The sequence below is a fragment of the Salmo trutta genome, chromosome 27 (genome assembly GCF_901001165.1).
Source record: "Salmo trutta chromosome 27, fSalTru1.1, whole genome shotgun sequence".
In the NCBI taxonomy this organism is placed as follows: Eukaryota; Metazoa; Chordata; class Actinopteri; order Salmoniformes; family Salmonidae; genus Salmo; species Salmo trutta.
The window spans coordinates 41,004,313-41,028,279 of record NC_042983.1 but is presented as its reverse complement, the minus strand read 5'-3'; the positions used below and the strand labels follow the sequence as shown (position 1 = coordinate 41,028,279).

Here is a 23,967-nt window from a genome sequence, read left to right as displayed (position 1 = left end):
GGTAAAAAAAAAGAAGATTGATAGTACTTTCTAGCACAGTAGGTGACGGCATGCACTGAAACTAATGTTTACGTACCGTCATGATATCATAGAAGAAGAAGAAACCACATCAGCCCCTCTAAAGTGAGGCAGCTTACATTTCTGAATGTAAACCTCTCATAAAAGCATTGCTGTGTGCTGCTGGTTATAACATGGTAATAAAGAAGAGAGAGAAAAGAGGGACCAGTTTAATGTTTTAAGTGAGATGCTGCAGTTTTGCACATTGTAATTTATTTTTCTTTGATATGGTGCAATATTCTATTGTTATGTTGTTCAGATTGTATTCGTTTTGAATTGTTACATTTATATGCACTTTGTTTATATACATTAAAAAGTTATACTTTAAATGCAAATGTTTAATAGCATTATTTTTCATAACAAACCAATGCATTTTAAATACATTGTGGTTAAGGTAGAGTATGATTTCATTTAATAATTGAATTAGAATTGTTTTAACACCAATCATAGTCAAACTATCGCATACTGTTTGACTTGAAAAAATACAAAACTTATATTATTTAAAGAGCCGTTTGGGAGCCAAAAAGAGCCGGTCTGTCCACCACAACAGACCCCTAAATCACGTGTCTGACTTTCTGATTTGTAAATTCACCGCAGTTCCCAACATTGACCAGCAGGTGGTAATGATACTCTCTTCTCAGACAGTAAATGACCACCAGTCAGCTACATTTATTTTGTTAGGAGGGGATGGAAAAGCATTGAGACTATTTGTCATGGAAGCAATTTCACTCATTTACTCATGTGAATGGGTCCAAAGAGATAAGAGAAGCTAATATTGATAGGCACTGTTAAATCTTTACAGCTCAGGATAATATGACTATAATTAAAGAACATCACTACCATCTGCTGGCTGGATCGGTCTTCTGATTTGAACCCTATTCTACACACTGCTAACCTTATGCCTAACCTTAAACCTAAATTAAGATCAGATATGTACATTTCTGTTTTCATGACATTTTACGATAGTCCTATAGACCATTTAGACTTTGTGACTGGGTTTTCTAATAACCAGAGAGGCTGGGGGGAGGAGTTTACTCCAAGTGTCTGTGTAAAAGTGAAAGTGAAAGTTGTGTCGCAGTTTAGACCAGAGGTGTAGATTGTTCTGTAAAAACGTGTAGATATGCACATATAGTGACTATTAGAGTGGTTATAGATTTAAATCAACTATTTTGAATGTGAAGTGGAGGACGTGAAGACCAGTAAAGGTAAGAGGAGATCTCAGTATATTTCACTTTCCAAACTAGACACAACAGCCTTGTCATTGTTTAGAAGCCTGTTCAGAAATCTGGTCTCATTAATGTGCAGCGTCAAAGGACACTTTGATAATGAATATAGTTGACTTCATAGCTTTTATTGGTAAGGTTATCAATACGACCACCATGATATCATAGAAGAAGAAGTGAATTGTGCCACAAATAGAACAATGAATGAGACAGACATTTCACTGGATGTATAATGTGAAGCCTCCGCTTGGCGTTTCCACTCACTACCAGATATGTTAGTCAGAGGAACAAGATGGAACGACACGGATTCTGGCCGACATTCTGCACATTTTCTCATCGATTAAACCGTTATTATACCGTTATTTTTGTTCCCAAAACTAGAATCTGTTATGAACAGAGTGGACTAAGTTTTGTAGACATCACCCTTTTTGCAAAGGTTTTTCATAATAACCTGTTTAGAAGGAGAATTGAGTTAATACACATGCGCACTTCACAACGGAGGCGTTCCCTAACGGACATATGCAGATGACGCAAGAACGCACCAATAGGATCTCGCTAGGTCGTGCCTGGCCCTGCCCACCTCCTTGCTGGTTCCGCCCACTATGACTCATTTGTTCACATTGGAAACGACACGCCCTGTTCTACGGAACGCCGTTTGGGTCTTTGCCTGTCAAAAAGATACGCGTCAAATAAGCTTATTGACCAATCAGGACCTGAATATGACTCTACGTCACATAATAATTTAACACGTTCAAATAATGTTATTTGACGTGTATCTTTTTAACACGCAAAGACCCAAACGGCGTTCCATAGTGCACCTCATCACATGTCAGACATGCTTTTAAGTTATGTACCCAGTATGTCCCTCAGGTCCTCTGGCACTGGCCTTTTAACTATCCTGAAGCCTAGGACCAAGAGGCATGGAGAGGCAGCCTTTAGTTATTATGCCCCCAGCCTCTGGAATAGCCTGCCAGAGAACCTGAGGAGGTCTGAAACTGGCCTTTTAACGATCCTGAAGCCTAGGACCAAGAGGCATGGAGAGACAGCCTTTAGTTATTATGCCCCCAGCCTCTGGAATAGCCTGCCAGAGAACCTGAGGAGGTCTGAAACTGGCCTTTTAACTATCCTGAAGCCTAGGACCAAGAGGCATGGAGAGGCAGCCTTTAGTTATTATGCCCCCAGCCTCTGGAATAGCCTGCCAGAGAACCTGAGGAGGTCTGAAACTGGCCTTTTAACTATCCTGAAGCCTAGGACCAAGAGGCATGGAGAGGCAGCCTTTAGTTATTATGCCCCCAGCCTCTGGAATAGCCTGCCAGAGAACCTGAGGAGGTCTGAAACTGGCCTTTTAACTATCCTGAAGCCTAGGACCAAGAGGCATGGAGAGGCAGCCTTTAGTTATTATGCCCCCAGCCTCTGGAATAGCCTGCCAGAGAACCTGAGGAGGTCTGAAACTGTGGACATATTTAAAAGGAGATCTCAGTATATTTCACTTGCCAAACTAGACACAACAGTCCTGTTTTAAAACAATGAGGACTGGAGAAAGAGGAAGTGATGTTTGTATCTGTGTGATTGAGCAAAAGAGAGAATTTGATGAATGGTAATGATGTAAATATGAATGTTTTCTCTTTTTATTGCAGTTAAAATGGCAGAGTCCAGAGTTCATAGTAAGTCAACATGCTATAATTAATGATGAACCTTTCTTTCATGTATCTGGGAGAACAGAACTAAACCAACTATTGAAAATGAAATGTGTTTGTGGTTTTATTTCTCTTTATGTGTAAATGTGTGTCTGGATGAAATGTGTTTGTAACATGAGGGGCGGCAGGTAGCCTAGTGGTTAGAGTGTAGAGGTGGCAGGTAGCCTAGTGGTTAGAGTGTAGAGGTGGCAGGTAGCCTAGTGGTTAGAGTGTAGAGGTGGCAGGTAGCCTAGTGGTTAGAGTGTACAGGTGGCAGGTAGCCTAGTGGTTAGAGTGTAGAGGTGGCAGGTAGCCTAGTGGTTAGAGTGTAGAGGTGGCAGGTAGCCTAGTGGTTAGAGTGTAGAGGTGGCAGGTAGCCTAGTGGTTAGAGTGTAGAGGCGGCAGGTAGCCTTGTGGTTAGAGTGTAGAGGCGGCAGGTAGCCTAGTGGTTAGAGTGTAGAGGTGGCAGGTAGCCTAGTGGTTAGAGTGTAGAGGTGGCTGGTAGCCTAGTGGTTAGAGTGTAGAGGCGGCAGGTAGCCTTGTGGTTAGAGTGTATAGGTGGCAGGTAGCCTAGTGGTTAGAGTGTAGAGGGGGCAGGTAGCCTAGTGGTTAGAGTGTAGAGGTGGCAGGTAGCCTAGTGGTTAGAGTGTAGAGGTGGCAGGTAGCCTAGTGGTTAGAGTGTAGAGGTGGCAGGTAGCCTAGTGGTTAGAGTGTAGAGGTGGCAGGTAGCCTAGTGGTTAGAGTGTAGAGGTGGCAGGTAGCCTAGTGGTTAGAGTGTAGGGGTGGCAGGTAGCCTAGTGGTTAGAGTGTAGAGGTGGCAGGTAGCCTAGTGGTTAGAGTGTAGAGGTGGCAGGTAGCCTAGTGGTTAGAGTGTAGAGGTGGCAGGTAGCCTAGTGGTTAGAGTGTACAGGTGGCAGGTAGCCTAGTGGTTAGAGTGTAGAGGTGGCAGGTAGCCTAGTGGTTAGAGTGTACAGGTGGCAGGTAGCCTAGTGGTTAGAGTGTAGAGGTGGCAGGTAGCCTAGTGGTTAGAGTGTAGAGGTGGCAGGTAGCCTAGTGGTTAGAGTGTAGAGGTGGCAGGTAGCCTAGTGGTTAGAGTGTAGAGGTGGCAGGTAGCCTAGTGGTTAGAGTGTAGAGGGGGCAGGTAGCCTAGTGGTTAGAGTGTAGAGGGGGCAGGTAGCCTAGTGGTTAGAGTGTAGAGGAGGCAGGTAGCCTAGTGGTTAGAGTGTAGAGGTGGCAGGTAGCCTAGTGGTTAGAGTGTAGATGTGGCAGGTAGCCTAGTGGTTAGAGTGTAGAGGTGGCAGGTAGCCTAGTGGTTAGAGTGTAGAGGTGGCAGGTAGCCTAGTGGTTAGAGTGTAGAGGTGGCAGGTAGCCTAGTGGTTAGAGTGTAGAGGTGGCAGGTAGCCTAGTGGTTAGAGTGTAGAGGTGGCAGGTAGACTAGTGGTTAGAGTGTAGAGGTGGCAGGTAGCCTAGTGGTTAGAGTGTAGAGGTGGCAGGTAGCCTAGTGGTTAGAGTGTAGAGGTGGCAGGTAGCCTAGTGGTTAGAGTGTAGATGTGGCAGGTAGCCTAGTGGTTAGAGTGTAGAGGTGGCAGGTAGCCTAGTGGTTAGAGTGTAGAGGTGGCAGGTAGACTAGTGGTTAGAGTGTAGAGGAGGCAGGTAGCCTAGTGGTTAGAGTGTAGAGGTGGCAGGTAGCCTAGTGGTTAGAGTGTAGAGGTGGCAGGTAGCCTAGTGGTTAGAGTGTAGAGGTGGCAGGTAGCCTAGTGGTTAGAGTGTAGAGGTGGCAGGTAGCCTAGTGGTTAGAGTGTAGCGGTGGCAGGTAGCCTAGTGGTTAGAGTGTAGAGGTGACAGGTAGCCTAGTGGTTAGAGTGTAGAGGTGGCAGGTAGCCTAGTGGTTAGAGTGTAGAGGTGGCAGGTAGCCTAGTGGTTAGAGTGTAGAGGTGGCAGGTAGCCTAGTGGTTAGAGTGTATAGGTGGCAGGTAGCCTAGTGGTTAGAGTGTAGAGGTGGCAGGTAGCCTAGTGGTTAGAGTGTAGAGGTGGCAGGTAGCCTAGTGGTTAGAGTGTAGAGATGGCAGGAAGCCTTGTGGTTAGAGTGTTGGGCCAGTAACTGAAAGGTTGCTGAATCCCCGAGATGACAAGGTAAAAGTCTGTTGTTCTTCCCCTGAACAAGTCAGCGTCGTCCGTGGTAGGCTGCCATTCTAAATAAGAATTGGTTCTTAACTGACTTGACTCGTTAAATAAATAATCCTAATTGCTCTGGATACACATTTTAAGTGCCTTGCTCAAGGGCAGATCAACTAATGTTTTCCTAGTTGCCTCAGGGATTCAAACCAGCGACGTTTCAGTTACTGGCCCAATGTTCTTAAGTGCTAGGCTACCTGCCAAACATTTCTGACTAATGGGAAAATACAGTGCCTCTAATTTATTGTATATATTTAGTCATAGCAGATCCTTTTCTTTCTTCAGTAGATTTAAGTTGAGTTTGGTTCAGGATATACTGGCTCAAAATGATGTTACAGATGATTTTACCATTATCCATTAACCTTTACTGATGTTAAATCAGAGATTTTTACTGTAAAACATCATATGTTGTTATTTCAGAGGGAATTGGCCATGTATAGACCAATAAACTGAATAAGTATAATAATTGAAGTAATATTTGATGTTATTAGGTTTGTTTAGTGTCTCTTGCACAATGGTAGACCTGGTTAGTATGAATGTTGAGGCTTGGACACTGGGGTAGACCTGTTTTATATGAGGATGCCCATGGATTTCCCTAGTTTATAATGGGGTGTAGGGATACACAAGGTTCAGACAGGTAATGGGGCTGGATGGACGTCTATTGCCCATTCAAATCCTTTCTGGCAACAACGTTTGTGGTATAAAAAAGAGATTGGGGCTGGGGCACATGTGTTATACCACTGTAATATTAGTTTATCTATGAAATGATTAGTGTGTACAGGTCAGATGTCACAGGACTAAAACATGCTGATAACAGGGTTGGGGTGTGCAGTGAATAGCTGGATATAGGTTACTGTTGGTGACTTGGGGAATACAGGCCTAAGGAAAGTGGGTAACAGGGCTGAGATAGGAAAGTAACAGGGATGAGGTGTATTGGCAAAGGAACTGGGGTCTTGAGTAACACACAGGTCATTTAGGGCCAGGATATGCCTGTATCTGTACTTGATTGTATAGATTGGAGGGTATTGGCATGTGGGTGTCAGGGTTAGGGCATGGGGGTAACAGGGCTGGGGTGTGTGGGTCATTGAGTTTAGGTGTGTGGGTAAGTGGGCTGAGGTATATAGATATTGAGGTTGAGGAATAGGGGTAAATATCTGTTCATGTTATTATAGGCAGAGCACTCTGTCACAGTTATGGCCAAGAATAAAACATACTTTTAAATAAATAAATAATCAAAATGGATGACATGTTAGGCTTACTAGTGGCATAAGATTTGCATAGTGGCATGTCTGGGAAAGATGTGGGAACAAATGGGATAATATCATTCTAGATTGTAGCATCACATTCTTCTATGACATATATACTTTCCTTCAAATGAATATGTCTGTCTGGGATTGTGTGTGTTGTATTTTAGAATTGACATGGTCCTGGTTGTTGTATGTCTATTGTAGTTTTTCATTCAGCTGTGTTTATAAATGTACTGAGAGTATTTGTGTTCCTGACACAGACGATGTCATTAAACATGAAATGTTCTCTCTTTCTGAACAGCTCAGTTTAAACTCACCTCAGGAGACAATGTGGAGGCTGATGTTGGTAAAGAGGTCACCCTCCCCTGTCACCTCTCACCTGACACCAGTGCTGTTGCAACGACGATCAGGTGGTTTAAAGAGACAGAGTGTATTTACCTGTATCAGAATGGCCAGGTGACAGAGAGGAGTGGCTATGAGGGCAGAGTGAGTCTGATCACCCAGGAGCTGGAGAGAGGCAACGTGTCTCTGAGGCTGAGAGCCTACAGGGAGTCAGATAGAGGAGTCTACATATGTCAGGTCATCCATGGAGAACAGAAGGAGGAGGCTGCAGTGTGTTTATGGGATAGAGGAGGTAAGTGTTCTAGAACTCCAGTAATGTTTCTAAACACATAAACAACAACAATAACAACCAGTCTCTTTCCCTGTACAGAACACTTCTACTTTCTCATGTAGGTAGGAGTTCATAGTAGGAGTTCCAGATGAATAGACTAGATTCATTCTGAATATCAACTAGTTACAATGCATATTACCATCACTCTGAGCTTTGAGCTTGTCCTAAAGCATTAGAACCATTCCAACATTACTGTCACGTCCCTTGATTGTCATTAGTAATGAATGTGATGAACACTCATACCCCTCTGATGTATATCACATCACTATGGTATTTGAGAGGATCATGTGACAGATGGTGATTTGAAGGTAATGATAATAACTAATACATTCTGTTTTACATGATCATTATTCATGACTCTCCATCTTGGATAATGGATGATCAGTACGGGGTGAGTAATTACTTATTTGTCTGTTTTGTTTATTGACAACCAATAACACAAGACAAAGAACAGACCAGAGTGTTAATCTGATACTATAAAAACTACAGGCCTTGTGAACAGCAGTGTGTCTTCTTCAAGGCTACAAATTAAATCAGTTTCTTTACATTTATCAATACTCTCCCCAAATGTTCTCAAGGTAGGTTGGATAAAGATGTATAGATGTTCTTCAAATTATCCAGAATTTTCAGATCATAGATCTCCCACAGTATATCTGCTGTAGAGCTCAACATTTCAGAGGGGTTGAGTTAAATGCGGAAACACATTGCAGTTGAATAAATTCAGTTGGACGACTGACTAGGTGTCCCCCTTTCCCTTTCACATAGTCCTCCTACAATATATCTTCTATAGAGGTCAACAATTCACACTCCAATATTAAAATAGAATCAGCTTGAGTTCAGTTTGATGTCCTCGTATGAAGCATTCTGTGATGTTTAGACTGTTCCAATAGTAGCACTGCTTACATCCCTTTCCCTAGATGTACATTAGTAATGAATGTGATGAACAGTCATATCAATATGATGTATGGTATTTGATTGAATAATGTAATGGAATGAAATTGGATTGAATGTAATTATAATAATTCACACATTTTTTTATACATTATCAATATTCATTCCTCTCCATCTTGGATAATGGATGATCAGGAGCAATACCATAAACCTCCCACAATATATCTGCCATATAGCTCAACATTTCACAAACCAACATTAAAATGGAATCAACTTGAATTTAGCTTGATGTCTTATTATGAAGCATTCAGTCATTCTCAGACTGCTCACATAGTAGTGCTGCTACATCCCTTTCCCTAGATGTACATTAGTAATGAATGTGATGAACAGTCATATCAATATGATGTATGGTATTTCATTAAATTATGTAATGAGACAGAAATTCAATGAACAATAATAACTAATACATTCTGTTTTACATGATCATTATTCATGACTCTCCATCTTGGATAATGGATGATCAGGACGACGTGAGTAATTACTTATTTGTCTGTTTTGTTTATTGACAACCAATAACACAAGACAAAGAACAGACCAGAGTGTTAATCTGATACTATAAAAACTACAGGCCTTGTGAACAGCAGTGTGTCTTCTTCAAGGTTACAAATTAAATCAGTTTCTTTACATTTATCAATACTCTCCCCAAATGTTCTCAAGGTAGGTTGGATTAAGATGTATAGATGTTCTTCAAATTATCCAGAATTTTCAGATCATAGATCTCCCACAATATATCTGCCATAGAGGTCAACATTCACATAGTCCTCCTACAATATATCTGCCATAGAGGTCAATATTTCACATAGTCTTCCCACAATATATCTGCCATAAAGATGAACATTTCAACCTCCAAAATGAACATGGCATCAGCTTGAATTCAGTTTGATGTCCTCGTATGAAGCATTCTGTGATGTTTAGACTGTTCCAATAGTAGCACTGCTTACATCCCTTTCCCTAGATGTACATTAGTAATGAATGTGATGAACAGTCATATCAATATGATGTATGGTATTTGATTGAATTATGTAATGGAATGAAATTGGATTGAATGTAATTATAATAATTCACACATTTTGTTATACATTATCAATATTCATTCCTCTCCATCTTGGATAATGGATGATCAGGAGCAATACCATAAACCTCCCACAATATATCTGCCATATAGCTCAATATTTCACACATTAAAATTAAAATAAAATCAGCTTGAATTTAGCTTGATGTCTTATTATGAAGCATTCAGTCATTCTCAGACTGCTCACATAGTAGTGCTGCTACATCCCTTTCCCTGGATGTACATTAGTAATGAATGTGATGAACAGTCATTCTAATATGATGTATGGTATTTCATTAAATTATGTAATGAGACAGAAATTCAATGAACAATAATAACTAATACATTCTGTTTTACATGATCATTATTCATGACTCTCCATCTTGGATAATGGATGATCAGGATGGGGTGAGTAATTACTTATTTGTCTGTTTTGTTTATTGACAACCAATAACACAAGACAAAGAACAGACCAGAGTGTTAATCTGATACTATAAAAACTACAGGCCTTGTGAACAGCAGTGTGTCTTCTTCAAGACTACAAACTAAATCAGTTTCTTTACATTTATCAATACTCTCCCCAAATGTTCTCAAGGTAGGTTGGATTAAGATGTATAGATGTTCTTCAAATTATCCAGAATTTTCAGATCATAGATCTCCCACAGTATATCTGCTGTAGAGCTCAACATTTCAGAGGGGTTGAGTTAAATGCGGAAACACATTGCAGTTGAATACATTCAGTTGGACGACTGACTAGGTGTCCCCCTTTCCCTTTCACATAGTCCTCCTACAATATATCTTCTATAGAGGTCAACAATTCACACTCCAATATTAAAATAGAATCAGCTTGAGTTCAGTTTGATGTCCTCGTATGAAGCATTCTGTGATGTTTAGACTGTTCCAATAGTAGCACTGCTTACATCCCTTTCCCTAGATGTACATTAGTAATGAATGTGATGAACAGTCATATCAATATGATGTATGGTATTTGATTGAATAATGTAATGTGAATGAAATTGGATTGAATGTAGCTGTAGTAATTCATACATTTTGTTATACATTATCAATATTCATTCCTCTCCATCTTGGATAATGGATGATCAGGAGCAATACCATAAACCTCCCACAATATATCTGCCATAGAGCTCAACATTTCACAAACCAACATTAAAATAGAATAATCTTGAATTTACCTTGATGTCTTATTATGAAGCATTCAGTCATTCTCAGACTGCTCACATAGTAGTGCTGCTACATCCCTTTCCCTAGATGTACATTAGTAATGAATGTGATGAACAGTCATTCCAATATGATGTATGGTATTTCATTAAATTATGTAATGAGACAGAAATTCAATCGACAATAATAACTAATCCATTCTGTTTTACATGATCATTATTCATGACTCTCCATCTTGGATAATGGATGATCAGGACCAGGTGAGTAATTACTTATTTGTCTGTTTTGTTTATTGACAACCAATAACACAAGACAAAGAACAGACCAGAGTGTTAATCTGATACTATAAAAACTACAGGCCTTGTGAACAGCAGTGTGTCTTCTTCAAGGCTACAAATTAAATCAGTTTCTTTACATTTATCAATACTCTCCCCAAATGTTCTCAAGGTAGTTTGGATTAAGATGTATAGACGTTCTTCAAATTATCCAGAATTTTCATATCATAGATCTCCCACAATATACCTGCCATAGAGGTCAACTTTTCACACTCCAAAATGTATATGGAATCAGCTTGAATTCAGTTTGATGTCCTAGTATGAAGCATTCTGTGATGTTTAGACTGTTCCAATAGTAGCACTGCTTACATCCCTTTCCCTAGATGTATATTAGTAATGAATGTGATGAACAGTCATATCAACATGATGTATGGTATTTGATTGAATTATGTAATGTGACTGAAATTCAATGAACAATAATAACTAATACATTCTGTTTTACATGATCATTATTCATGACTCTCCATCTTGGATAATGGATGATCAGCAATTGGTGAGTAATTACTTATTTGTCTGTTTTGTTTATTGACAATCAATAACACAAGACAAAGAACAGACCAGAGTGTTAATCTGATACTATAAAAACTACAGGCCTTGTGAACAGCAGTGTGTCTTCTTCAAGACTACAAATTAAATCAGTTTCATTACATTTATCAATACTCTCCCCAAATGTTCTCAAGGTAGGTTGGATTAAGATGTATAGATGTTCTTCAAATTATCCAGAATTTTCAGATCATAGATCTCCCACAATATATCTGCCATAGAGGTCAACATTCACATAGTCCTCCTACAATATATCTGCCATAGAGGTCAATATTTCACATAGTCCTCCCACAATACATCTGCCATAGAGGTCAACCTTTGAACATCCAAAATGAACATGGCATCAGCTTGAATTCAGTTTGATGTCCCAGTATGAAGCATTCTGTGATGTTTAGACTGTTCCAATAGTAGCACTGCTTACATCCCTTTCCCTAGATGTACATTAGTAATGAATGTGATGAACAGTCATATCAATATGATGTATGGTATTTCATTGAATAATGTAATGGAATGAAATTGGATTGAATGTAATTATAATAATTCACACATTTTGTTATACATTATCAATATTCATTCCTCTCCATCTTGGATAATGGATGATCAGGAGCAATACCATAAACCTCCCACAATATATCTGCCATATAGCTCAATATTTCACACATTAAAATTAAAATAAAATCAGCTTGAATTTAGCTTGATGTCTTATTATGAAGCATTCAGTCATTCTCAGACTGCTCACATAGTAGTGCTGCTACATCCCTTTCCCTGGATGTACATTAGTAATGAATGTGATGAACAGTCATTCCAATATGATGTATGGTATTTCATTAAATTATGTAATGAGACAGAAATTCAATGAACAATAATAACTAATACATTCTGTTTTACATGATCATTATTCATGACTTTCCATCTTGGATAATGGATGATCAGGATGGGGTGAGTAATTACTTATTTGTCTGTTTTGTTTATTGACAACCAATAACACAAGACAAAGAACAGACCAGAGTGTTAATCTGATACTATAAAAACTACAGGCCTTGTGAACAGCAGTGTGTCTTCTTCAAGGCTACAAATTAAATCAGTTTCTTTACATTTATCAATACTCTCCCCAAATGTTCTCAAGGTAGGTTGGATTAAGATGTATAGATGTTCTTCAAATTATCCAGAATTTTCAGATCATAGATCTCCCACAGTATATCTGCTGTAGAGCTCAACATTTCAGAGGGGTTGAGTTAAATGCGGAAACACATTGCAGTTGAATACATTCAGTTGGACGACTGACTAGGTGTCCCCCTTTCCCTTTCACATAGTCCTCCTACAATATATCTTCTATAGAGGTCAACAATTCACACTCCAATATTAAAATAGAATCAGCTTGAGTTCAGTTTGATGTCCTCGTATGAAGCATTCTGTGATGTTTAGACTGTTCCAATAGTAGCACTGCTTACATCCCTTTCCCTAGATGTACATTAGTAATGAATGTGATGAACAGTCATATCAATATGATGTATGGTATTTGATTGAATAATGTAATGTGAATGAAATTGGATTGAATGTAGCTGTAGTAATTCATACATTTTGTTATACATTATCAATATTCATTCCTCTCCATCTTGGATAATGGATGATCAGGAGCAATACCATAAACCTCCCACAATATATCTGCCATAGAGCTCAACATTTCACAAACCAACATTAAAATAGAATAATCTTGAATTTACCTTGATGTCTTATTATGAAGCATTCAGTCATTCTCAGACTGCTCACATAGTAGTGCTGCTACATCCCTTTCCCTAGATGTACATTAGTAATGAATGTGATGAACAGTCATTCCAATATGATGTATGGTATTTCATTAAATTATGTAATGAGACAGAAATTCAATCGACAATAATAACTAATCCATTCTGTTTTACATGATCATTATTCATGACTCTCCATCTTGGATAATGGATGATCAGGACCAGGTGAGTAATTACTTATTTGTCTGTTTTGTTTATTGACAACCAATAACACAAGACAAAGAACAGACCAGAGTGTTAATCTGATACTATAAAACTACAGGCCTTGTGAACAGCAGTGTGTCTTCTTCAAGGCTACAAATTAAATCAGTTTCTTTACATTTATCAATACTCTCCCCAAATGTTCTCAAGGTAGTTTGGATTAAGATGTATAGACGTTCTTCAAATTATCCAGAATTTTCATATCATAGATCTCCCACACTATACCTGCCATAGAGGTCAACATTTCACACTCCAAAATGTATATGGAATCAGCTTGAATTCAGTTTGATGTCCTAGTATGAAGCATTCTGTGATGTTTAGACTGTTCCAATAGTAGCACTGCTTACATCCCTTTCCCTAGATGTACATTAGTAATGAATGTGATGAACAGTCATATCAACATGATGTATGGTATTTGATTGAATTATGTAATGTGACTGAAATTCAATGAACAATAATAACTAATACATTCTGTTTTACATGATCATTATTCATGACTCTCCATCTTGGATAATGGATGATCAGGATGGGGTGAGTAATTACTTATTTGTCTGTTTTGTTTATTGACAACCAATAAAACAAGACAAAGAACAGACCAGAGTGTTCATCTGATACTATAAAAACTACAGGCCTTGTGAACAGCAGTGTGTCTTCAAGGCTACAAATTAAATCAGTTTCTTTACATTTATCAATACTCTCCCCAAATGTTCTCAAGGTAGGTTGGATTAAGATGTATAGATGTTCTTCAAATTATCCTGAATTTTCAGATCATAGATCTCCCACAATATATCTGCTGTAGAGGTCAACATTCACATAGTCCTCCTACAATATATCTGCCATAGAGGTCAATATTTCACATAGTCCTCCCACAATATATCTGCCATAAAGATGAACATTTCAACCTCCAAAATGAACATGGCATCAGCTTGAATTCAGTTTGATGTCCTAGTATGAAGCATTCTGTGATGTTTAGACTCTTCCAATAGTAGCACTGCTTACATCCCTTTCCCTAGATGTACATTAGTAATGAATGTGATGAACAGTCATATCAATATGATGTATGGTATTTGATTGAATAATGTAATGTGACTGAAATTGGATTGAATGTAACTGTAATAACTCATACATGTTGTTATACATTATCAATATTCATTCCTCTCCATCTTGGATAATGGATGATCAGGAGCAATACCATAAACCTCCCACAATATATCTGCCATATAGCTCAATATTTCACACATTAAAATTAAAATAAAATCAGCTTGAATTTAGCTTGATGTCTTATTATGAAGCATTCAGTCATTCTCAGACTGCTCACATAGTAGTGCTGCTACATCCCTTTCCCTAGATGTACATTAGTAATGAATGTGATGAACAGTCATATCAATATGATGTATGGTATTTCATTAAATGATGTAATGAGACAGAAATTCAATGAACAATAATAACTAATGCATTCTGTTTTACATGATCATTATTCATGACTCTCCATCTTGGATAATGGATGATCAGGACGACGTGAGTAATTACTTATTTGTCTGTTTTGTTTATTGACAACCAATAACACAAGACAAAGAACAGACCAGAGTGTTAATCTGATACTATAAAAACTACAGGCCTTGTGATCAGCAGTGTGTCTTCTTCAAGGCTACAAATTAAATCAGTTTCTTTACATTTATCAATACTCTCCCCAAATGTTCTCAAGGTAGGTTGGATTAAGATGTATAGATGTTCTTCTAATTATCCAGAATTTTCAGATCATAGATCTCCCACAATATATCTGCTGTAGAGCTCAACATTTCAGAGGGGTTGAGTTAAATGCGGAAACACATTGCAGTTGAATAAATTCAGTTGGACGACTGACTAGGTGTCCCCCTTTCCCTTTCACATAGTCCTCCTACAATATATCTTCTATAGAGGTCAACAATTCACACTCCAATATTAAAATAGAATCAGCTTGAATTCAGTTTGATGTCCTCGTATGAAGCATTCTGTGATGTTTAGACTGTTCCAATAGTAGCACTGCTTACATCCCTTTCCCTAGATGTACATTAGTAATGAATGTGATGAACAGTCATATCAATATGATGTATGGTATTTGATTGAATAATGTAATGTGAATGAAATTGGATTGAATGTAGCTGTAGTAATTCATACATTTTGTTATACATTATCAATATTCATTCCTCTCCATCTTGGATAATGGATGATCAGGAGCAATACCATAAACCTCCCACAATATATCTGCCATAGAGCTCAACATTTCACAAACCAACATTAAAATAGAATAATCTTGAATTTAGCTTGATGTCTTATTATGAAGCATTCAGTCATTCTCAGACTGCTCACATAGTAGTGCTGCTACATCCCTTTCCCTAGATGTACATTAGTAATGAATGTGATGAACAGTCATTCCAATATGATGTATGGTATTTCATTAAATTATGTAATGAGACAGAAATTCAATCGACAATAATAACTAATCCATTCTGTTTTACATGATCATTATTCATGACTCTCCATCTTGGATAATGGATGATCAGGACCAGGTGAGTAATTACTTATTTGTCTGTTTTGTTTATTGACAACCAATAACACAAGACAAAGAACAGACCAGAGTGTTAATCTGATACTATAAAAACTACAGGCCTTGTGAACAGCAGTGTGTCTTCTTCAAGGCAACAAATTAAATCAGTTTCATTACATTTATCAATACTCTCCCCAAATGTTCTCAAGGTAGGTTGGATTAAGATGTATAGACGTTCTTCAAATTATCCAGAATTTTCAGATCATAGATCTCCCACAATATATCTGCCATAGAGGTCAACATTCACATAGCCCTCCTACAATATATCTGCCATAGAGGTCAATATTTCACATAGTCCTCCCACAATATATCTGCCATAAAGATGAACATTTCAACCTCCAAAATGAACATGGAATCAGCTTGAATTCAGTTTGATGTCCTAGTATGAAGCATTCTGTGATGTTTAGACTGTTCCAATAGTAGCACTGCTTACATCCCTTTCCCTAGATGTACACTAGTAATGAATGTGATGAACAGTCATATCAATATGATGTATGGTATTTGATTGAATAATGTAATGTGACTGACATTGGATTGAATGTAACTGTAATAACTCATACATTTTGTTATACATTATCATTATTCATGACTCTCCATCTTGGATAATGGATGATCAGGAGCAATACCATAAACCTCCCGCAATATATCTGCCATATATCTCAACATTTCACAATATATCTGCCATATAGCTCAACATTTCACACATTAACATTAAAATAGAATCAGCTTGAGTTCAGTTTGATGTCCTAGTATGAAGCATTCTGTGATGTTTAGACTGTTCCAATAGTAGCACTGCTTACATCCCTTTCCTTAGATGTACATTAGTAATGAATGTGATGAACAGTCATTCCAATATGATGTATGGTATTTCATTAAATTATGTAATGAGACAGAAATTCAAAGAACAATAATAACTAATGCATTCTGTTTTACATGATCATTATTCATGACTCTCCATCTTGGATAATGGATGATCAGCATCAGGTGAGTAATTACTTATTTGTTTGTTTTGTTTATTGACAACCAATAACACAAGACAAAGAACAGACCAGAGTGTTAATCTGATACTATAAAAACTACAGGCCTTGTGAACAGCAGTGTGTCTTCTTCAAGGCTACAAATTAAATCAGTTTCTTTACATTTATCAATACTCTCCCCAAATGTTCTCAAGGTAGGTTGGATTATGATGTCAGATGTTCTTCAAATTCTACTGAATGTATATTCCATAGAACCCTGCCTCCTGACACAATATCCTGTATCTGCCATAGAGCCCAATGCTGGTTATCACTAACAATGAACATAATCATTTGATCAGAGATAGGCTAATAACAAAATAACATTATTTATGAAGTTAACCAGATCTCATTGGTTCCCACAGTCCCTACATGAGGGAGGCTTGAGTGACAGGAGAAATGTGATTGGTCCTGTTTGTTCTGTATATAGTGATGTAGTCTACCACACAGAACTCACCTCTCTGTTTTACACCATAGACTCAGGTTCACGGTATTTACAACATGAGACCGAGGAGGACAAGCTGAAGAGGGAGGCATCAGCTGGTGAGCTTGGTAAGTATGAGAGAGTCTGGAGGAGAGAGGATTGAATCAGGGAACATGAGTGATGTCATTCAGTTTTTCAGACTAATTCATTTGTAATGTATCAAATAGTCAATAGACCAGTTGATGATTGGTTCAGCTCAGATAACTGTTGACTGTAGGAAATAATTACACATAATTGTACCACCTCCATCAAATGATAATGTATTTATAGGTATGAATTAATATATTACTTATTCAAACAACCAACTAAATATGTTAATTGCTCTCTCTCAGAGTTGAAGATGGAAAAAGAATTAAAAGAGATTTTAAGACAGGAGATGATGAAACAACTAGAGGAGAAAGACACACAACTGGATGATATGAACCAGGAAGTGAGAGATAAAGAGAGACTCCTGGAGGAGAAGAACCAGATAATGGGACAGAGGGAGAAACTATTAGAAGAGAAAGAAAACCAACTGGAAGAGAAAGACAAGCAACTAAAGGAGAGAGACATTCAACTAGAGGCACTGAGAAAGAACCTGCAGGACAAGAACAGCCAAGTAGAGAACTTCAGAGTCCTACTGCAGGAAAAATACCTTCAACTAGAGGACAGCAACCACAGACTGGGAGAGAAGGACAGACTACTGGAAGAGAGAGACAAACAGCTGGAAGAGAGAGACAAACAGCTGGAAGAGAGAGACAAACTACTGGAAGAGAGAGACAAGGTACTGGAGGGAAAAGATAATGAACTAAAAGAGAGGAAGCAGGAACTAGAAGAGAAAGACAAGCAACTGAAAGAGAAAGACAAGCAACTAAAGGAAAGAGACATTCAACTAGAGGCACTGAGAAAGAACCTGCAGGACAAGAACAGCCAAGTAGAGAACTTCAGAGTCCTACTGCAGGACAAAGACCTTCAACTAGAGGACAGCAACCACAGACTGGGGGAGAAGGACAAACTAGTGGAAGAGAGAGACAAACTAGTGGAAGAGAGAGACAAACAGCTGGAAGAGAGAGACAAAGTACTGGAAGAGAGAGACAAACTAGTGGAAGAGAGAGACAAACAGCTGGAAGAGAGAGACAAAGTACTGGAAGAGAGAGACAAAGTAGTGGAAGAGAGAGACAAACAGCTGGAAGAGAGAGACAAAGTACTGGAAGAGAGAGACAAACAGCTGGAAGAGAGAGACAAACAACTGGAAGAGAGAGACAAACTACTGGAGGGAAAAGATAATGTACTAAAAGAGAGGAGGCAGGAAGTAGAAGAGAAAGAGAACCTTCTAGAGGAGAGAGAGAAGCAGTTAAAGGAAAGAGACAAACAGGTGGAGGATGTCAACAATGAAAATGCTGAACTGGGTGAGATTATTCACACCATTAATACATTTAGTCTTCTGTACTTTCCTCAATTCTCAGGTTATTGTCGACTCTCCACTGAGTTGTGAATATTGTTGTCCATCACTTCATACTTTCCCTCTGCATCATATTTCTGTCTAAAGTCTTTAACACAGAATTCAGATCCTAGTCCTCCTTTGTTATTTCAGCTCAACAGATATGTGATGTGAAGACTGAGGTAGAGAGACTGAGAAGAGAGATCTCAGCCCAGATGACTGGTGAGTGAGATATGTGATACTTAACATTTCAATAGAAACCCAGAACTCCCCTTCAGTAGGTCTATGTGCCTTCATGTGTCACTGAGGTAAATGTTCCCATTCTAAATGGTTGTTCTATTATTTTAGAACATGGAGAGACGTCAGATACAGGTTCCATACTCCCAGTCAGGAGGAGAGACAGCATGGACCATCCTCCATATAGTGAGTTATCAATATTGTCCTGTTATCTCCTACTGTTTCTAGTCTATAGTGGACCATCCTCCACTTAGTGAGTTATCAATATTGTCCTGTTATCTCCTACTGTTTCTAGTCTATAGTGGACCATCCTCCACTTAGTGAGTTATCAATATTGTCCTGTTATCTCCTACTGTTTCTAGTCTATAGTGGACCATCCTTCACTTAGTGAGTTATCAATATTGTACTGTTATCTCCTACTGTTTCTAGTCTATAGTGGACCATCCTCCACTTAGTGAGTTATCAATATTGTCCTGTTATCTCCTACTGTTTCTAGTCTATAGTGGACCATCCTCCACTTAGTGAGTTATCAATATTGTCCTGTTATCTCCTACTGTTTCTAGTCTATAGTGGACCATCCTTCACTTAGTGAGTTATCAATATTGTCCTGTTATCTCCTACTGTTTCTAGTCTATAGTGGACCATCCTCCACTTAGTGAGTTAACAATATTGTCCTGTTATCTCCTACTGTTTCTAGTCTATAGTGGACCATCCTTCACTTAGTGAGTTATCAATATTGTCCTGTTATCTCCTACTGTTTCTAGTCTATAGTGGACCATCCTTCACTTAGTGAGTTATCAATATTGTCCTGTTATCTCCTACTGTTTCTAGTCTATAGTGGACCATCCTCCACTTAGTGAGTTATCAATATTGTCCTGTTATCTCCTACTGTTTCTAGTCTATAGTGGACCATCCTTCACTTAGTGAGTTATCATTATTGTCCTGTTATCTCCTACTGTTTCTAGTCTATAGTGAACCATCCTTCACTTAGTGAGTTATCAATATTGTCCTGTTGTCTCCTACTGTTTCTAGTCTATAGTGGACCATCCTCCACTTAGTGAGTTATCAATATTGTCCTGTTATCTCCTACTGTTTCTAGTCTATAGTGGACCATCCTTCACTTAGTGAGTTATACATGTTGTCTCAAACTGTCATCAATCTTGATATTCTCTATTTTCTCCAATAATCTATATTTCACTATGATGTGTAATGTATTTGTAGTTTGTTTATACTATGTTTTAAATGTGTCTCTGATGAGTCAGTATGTTGACCAGTTCTCTATGTTGTGTTACAGTGGGAGGAGAGACCTCAGATACAGACCCCACACTTCCACTGAGGAGGAGAAACAGCATGGAGTTTATTCCTCCACATAGTGAGTTATGGATGTAGATTATATTATATTTGACACTGTTGTACATCCTCCAGAGAGTCAGAGTGTTGATCAGTGCTGTGTGTTGTGTTTCAGTGGGAGGAGAGAGCAGCAGTCCAGACTCCCCAGTGTCTCCCAGTGTGTCTGAGCTGAGACTGGTGCTGCTGGGGAGGACTGGGGCTGGGAGGAGTGCAGCAGGAAACACCATCCTGGGCAGAGAGGAGTTTGGGGCCCAGGCCAGCCCCTCTGCAGTGACCCAGAGGAGTAAGAGGAGAGAGGGGGACGTGTGTGGGAGACGGCTGGTGCTGGTGGACACTCCAGACTGGTTCTGTCCTGGACTCTCTCTGGAGGAGATGAGACAGGATGTGGGGCTCTGTGTCCGTCTGTCTGCCCCGGGACCCCACGCCTTCCTCCTGGTCATACCAGTGGAGCCCTCTAAGGGGGAGGAGAGAGGGGTGCTGGAGAGAATAGAGGAGATGTTTGGGGAGGGTTTTTGGGGACACACTGTGATTCTATTCACCCATGATGATGGCCTGAAAGAGCAGAGCATTGAGGAGTTTCTCCAAGCAGGAAGTCAGGACCTCCAGCAGCTTGTAGAGAAAAGTGGGAGCAGGTATCACGTCCTCAACATTAAGGACAGGGCCCATGGCACTCAGGTATCAGAGCTGCTGGGTCAGGTAGAGGAGATGGTGGCAGGAAACAGAGAGAGATTCTACAGCAGTCAGACCTACCAGGAGGCGGATTACCAGGTTAGAGAGATGGAGGGAAAGATCCAGAGAGAGAGAGGAGAGAGGAAAGAGAGGGAGGAGAGAGACTTGAGAGAGAGACTTGAGAAGGAGTTAAAGGACTCTCTGATAAAGATAGAGGGAGTGATCCAGGAACATGAGGGAGATATCAGAACACTCAGTGAAAGAACCAGTGAACTGGAGAGACAGGTGAAAGAAGAGAGGGATGAGGAGAAGAAAAGAGAGCTGGAGAGGGAGCTGAAGAGGGAGTCTGATAGGAGGGAAGAGATAGAGAGAAAGCTGGAGAGATTTAGAGAGAAGAGAGAGAATGAGAGGAGGGAGATGGAGGAGAGACACAGACAGGAGATAGAGGAGATGATGGAGAACTATGAAGGAGAGGCCAGAGTTGAAGCAGAGAGAAACCTGATGAAGATAGTCCTACCTGAGTTACAGAGGAACGTGATGATCTCACAGACAAAGATGCAGAGAGAGTTCAGCAGACAGATGGAGGAGAAGAATAGACAGATTAACAAGAAGGATGGAGACATGGAGAGACTAAGACAGAATTTGAAAGAAGTCAGGGAAGCTCACTCAGTGTTGCAGAAGAGACTGGAACGAGAGGGGAGAGGACAGAGGGCATTGATAGGGTTGTTGGGCTGGGTCAGGAGAAACTCATCAAGTTGGCTTCTTCACAATCTCATATGATTCACCATCACCGTCTATGTGTAGAACCAGACCAGGTCTACTGTCCACTGTACCGTGGTGAGTGACCATGGATTATGGTGGTCATGGGGAAAACAGGTCAGAATAATGTCTGGTCCAGTCTACAGTGTCTAGAGAAGGAGGGGAGGGAGGTCTGTAAAGATCTTGATGAGACAGAATTCCAAACCAACGTAGATTATTGACCTTTGCACTGCTGCCTTTTAGAATGGAGAGGGTTGTGGGGGGTCAGGAGGTCAGCGGACGGAGTCAGAGCCTGAGAACTCTAAAGATCTGAGTGAGACTTTTACTCAGTGTTTGAGGAGGTCTACTATTGACCAGAGAGAACCATACTGTATTTACCACACACTACTTCCTGTTCTTAATCAATCATATTGTTTGTTTCATGTTGAAACTTTAAATATACACTGAGTGCACAAAACATTAAGAACACCTTCCTAATATTGAGTTACAATCTATCCCAATGGAACTCTGATACCACATGAGACTGATATTGTTGAAATAAAGAAATGGAACTTTGTAAGCCATCAGTGTTTGGACATTGTTTGTCTTGGATGATTCTCTACAGTACAGAGCTGAGCTGTCAACACTGAGCTGTCAACACTGAGCTGTCAACACTGAGCTGTCAACACTGAGCACTGAGCTAGTCTCTCTCTTTACCTGATATTACTACTACTACTACTACTGCTACTACTACTGCTGCTACTTACAACTACTACAGTACTACTACTACCACTACTAACTACAACTACTGCTACTACTACCACCACTACTACTACTACCAACTACTACCAACTACAATAGAGGTCGACCGATTAATCGGAATGGCCGATTAATTAGGGCCGATTTCAAGTTTTCATAACCATCGGTAATCGGTATTTTTGGCCACCAATTTGCAGATAAAAAAAGACTTAGGGATGCCACCCGTTAGATAACAGTAACCTATATCCAGCTATTCGCTGCACACCCCAACCCTGTTATCAGCATGTTTTAGTCCTGTGACATCTGACCTGTATACACTAATCATTTCATAGATAAACTAATATTACAGTGGTATAAAACATGTGCCCCAGCCCCCATCTCTTTTTTATACCACAAACGTTGTTGCCAGAAAGGATTTGAATGGGCAATAGACGTCCATCCAGCCCCATTACCTGTATGAACCTTGTGTATCTCTACACCCCATTATAAACCAGGGAAATCCATGGGCATCCTCATATAAAACAGGTCTACCCCAGTGTCCAAGCCTCAACATTCATACTAACCAGGTCTACCATTGTGCAAGAGACACTAAACAAACCTAATAACATTAAATTTCAGTTCAATTATTATACTAATTCAGTTTATGGGTCTATACATGGCCAATTCCCCCTGAAATAACAAAATATGAAGAAAGAAAAGGATCTGCTATGACTAAATATATAGAATAAATTAGAGGCACTGTATTTTCCCATGAGTCAGACATGTTTGGCAGGTAGCCTAGCTCTTAAGAGCATTGGGCCAGTAACCCAAACGTCGCTAGTTTGAATCCCTGAGAAAACTAGGAAAATCACTGAAAAAAATAAACGTTTTGTTTTCAAGATAATAGTTTCCGGATTCGACCATATTAATGACCTAAGGCTCGTATTTCTGTGTGTTTATTATATTATAATTAAGTCTATGATTTGATATTTGATAGAGCAGTCTGACTGAGCGGTGGTAGGCACCAGCAGGCTCGTAAGCATTCATTCAAACAGCACTGTTGTGCATTTTGCCAGCAGCTCTTCGCAACTCTTCAAGCATTGCGCTGTTTATGACTTGAAGCCTCTCAACTCCCAAGATTAGGCTGGTGTAACCGATGTGAAATGGCTAGCTAGTTAGCCGGGTGCGCACTAATAGCGTTTCAAACGTCACTCGCTCTGAGACTTGGAGTAGTTGTTCCCCTTGCTCTACATGGGTAACGCTGCTTCGAGGGTGGCTGTTGTCGATGTGTTCCTAGTTTGAGCCCAGGTAGGAGCGAGGAGAGGGACAGAAGCTATACTGTTACACTGGCAATACTAAAGTGCCTATAAGAACATCTAATAGTCAAAGGTATATGAAATACAAATGGTATAGAGAGAAATAGTCCTATAATTCCTACAACCTAAAACTTCTTACCTGGGAATATTGAAGACTCATGTTAAAAGGAACCACCAGCTTTCATATGTTCTCATGTTCTGAGCAAGGAACTTAAACGTTAGCTTTTTTACATGGCACATACTGCACTTTTACTTTCTTCTCCAACACTTTGTTTTTGCATTATTTAAACCAAATTGAA

At 39.4% G+C, this 23,967-nt stretch overlaps 2 protein-coding genes and 1 long non-coding RNA gene across 3 annotated transcripts; all 3 read left to right on the top strand.

Moving 5' to 3' along the window:
* Positions 1 to 649: 649 nt before the first annotated feature.
* On the top strand, positions 650 to 8,564 carry LOC115165138 (butyrophilin-like protein 1). Its single transcript, XM_029718181.1, has 4 exons — positions 650 to 1,262; positions 2,918 to 2,944; positions 6,680 to 7,012; positions 7,437 to 8,564. Exons 2-4 carry the CDS (start codon positions 2,923 to 2,925, stop codon positions 7,448 to 7,450), a joined length of 369 nt encoding a protein of 122 aa, XP_029574041.1. The 5' UTR covers positions 650 to 1,262; positions 2,918 to 2,922; the 3' UTR covers positions 7,451 to 8,564.
* Positions 8,565 to 11,071: 2,507 nt separating this feature from the next.
* Positions 11,072 to 14,726, top strand: LOC115165151 (uncharacterized). Its single transcript, XR_003870076.1, has 2 exons — positions 11,072 to 11,420; positions 13,961 to 14,726. It is a non-coding gene; the product is annotated as an uncharacterized LOC115165151 (long non-coding RNA).
* Positions 14,727 to 15,655: 929 nt separating this feature from the next.
* On the top strand, positions 15,656 to 22,198 carry LOC115165129 (trichohyalin-like). The gene is made up of 9 exons (XM_029718171.1): positions 15,656 to 15,665; positions 16,682 to 16,687; positions 17,194 to 17,268; positions 17,533 to 18,197; positions 18,408 to 18,588; positions 18,774 to 18,842; positions 18,969 to 19,043; positions 20,152 to 20,229; positions 20,323 to 22,198. Exons 4-9 carry the CDS (start codon positions 17,541 to 17,543, stop codon positions 21,654 to 21,656), a joined length of 2,394 nt encoding a protein of 797 aa, XP_029574031.1. The 5' UTR covers positions 15,656 to 15,665; positions 16,682 to 16,687; positions 17,194 to 17,268; positions 17,533 to 17,540; the 3' UTR covers positions 21,657 to 22,198.
* The last annotated feature ends 1,769 nt before the right edge of the window (positions 22,199 to 23,967 follow it).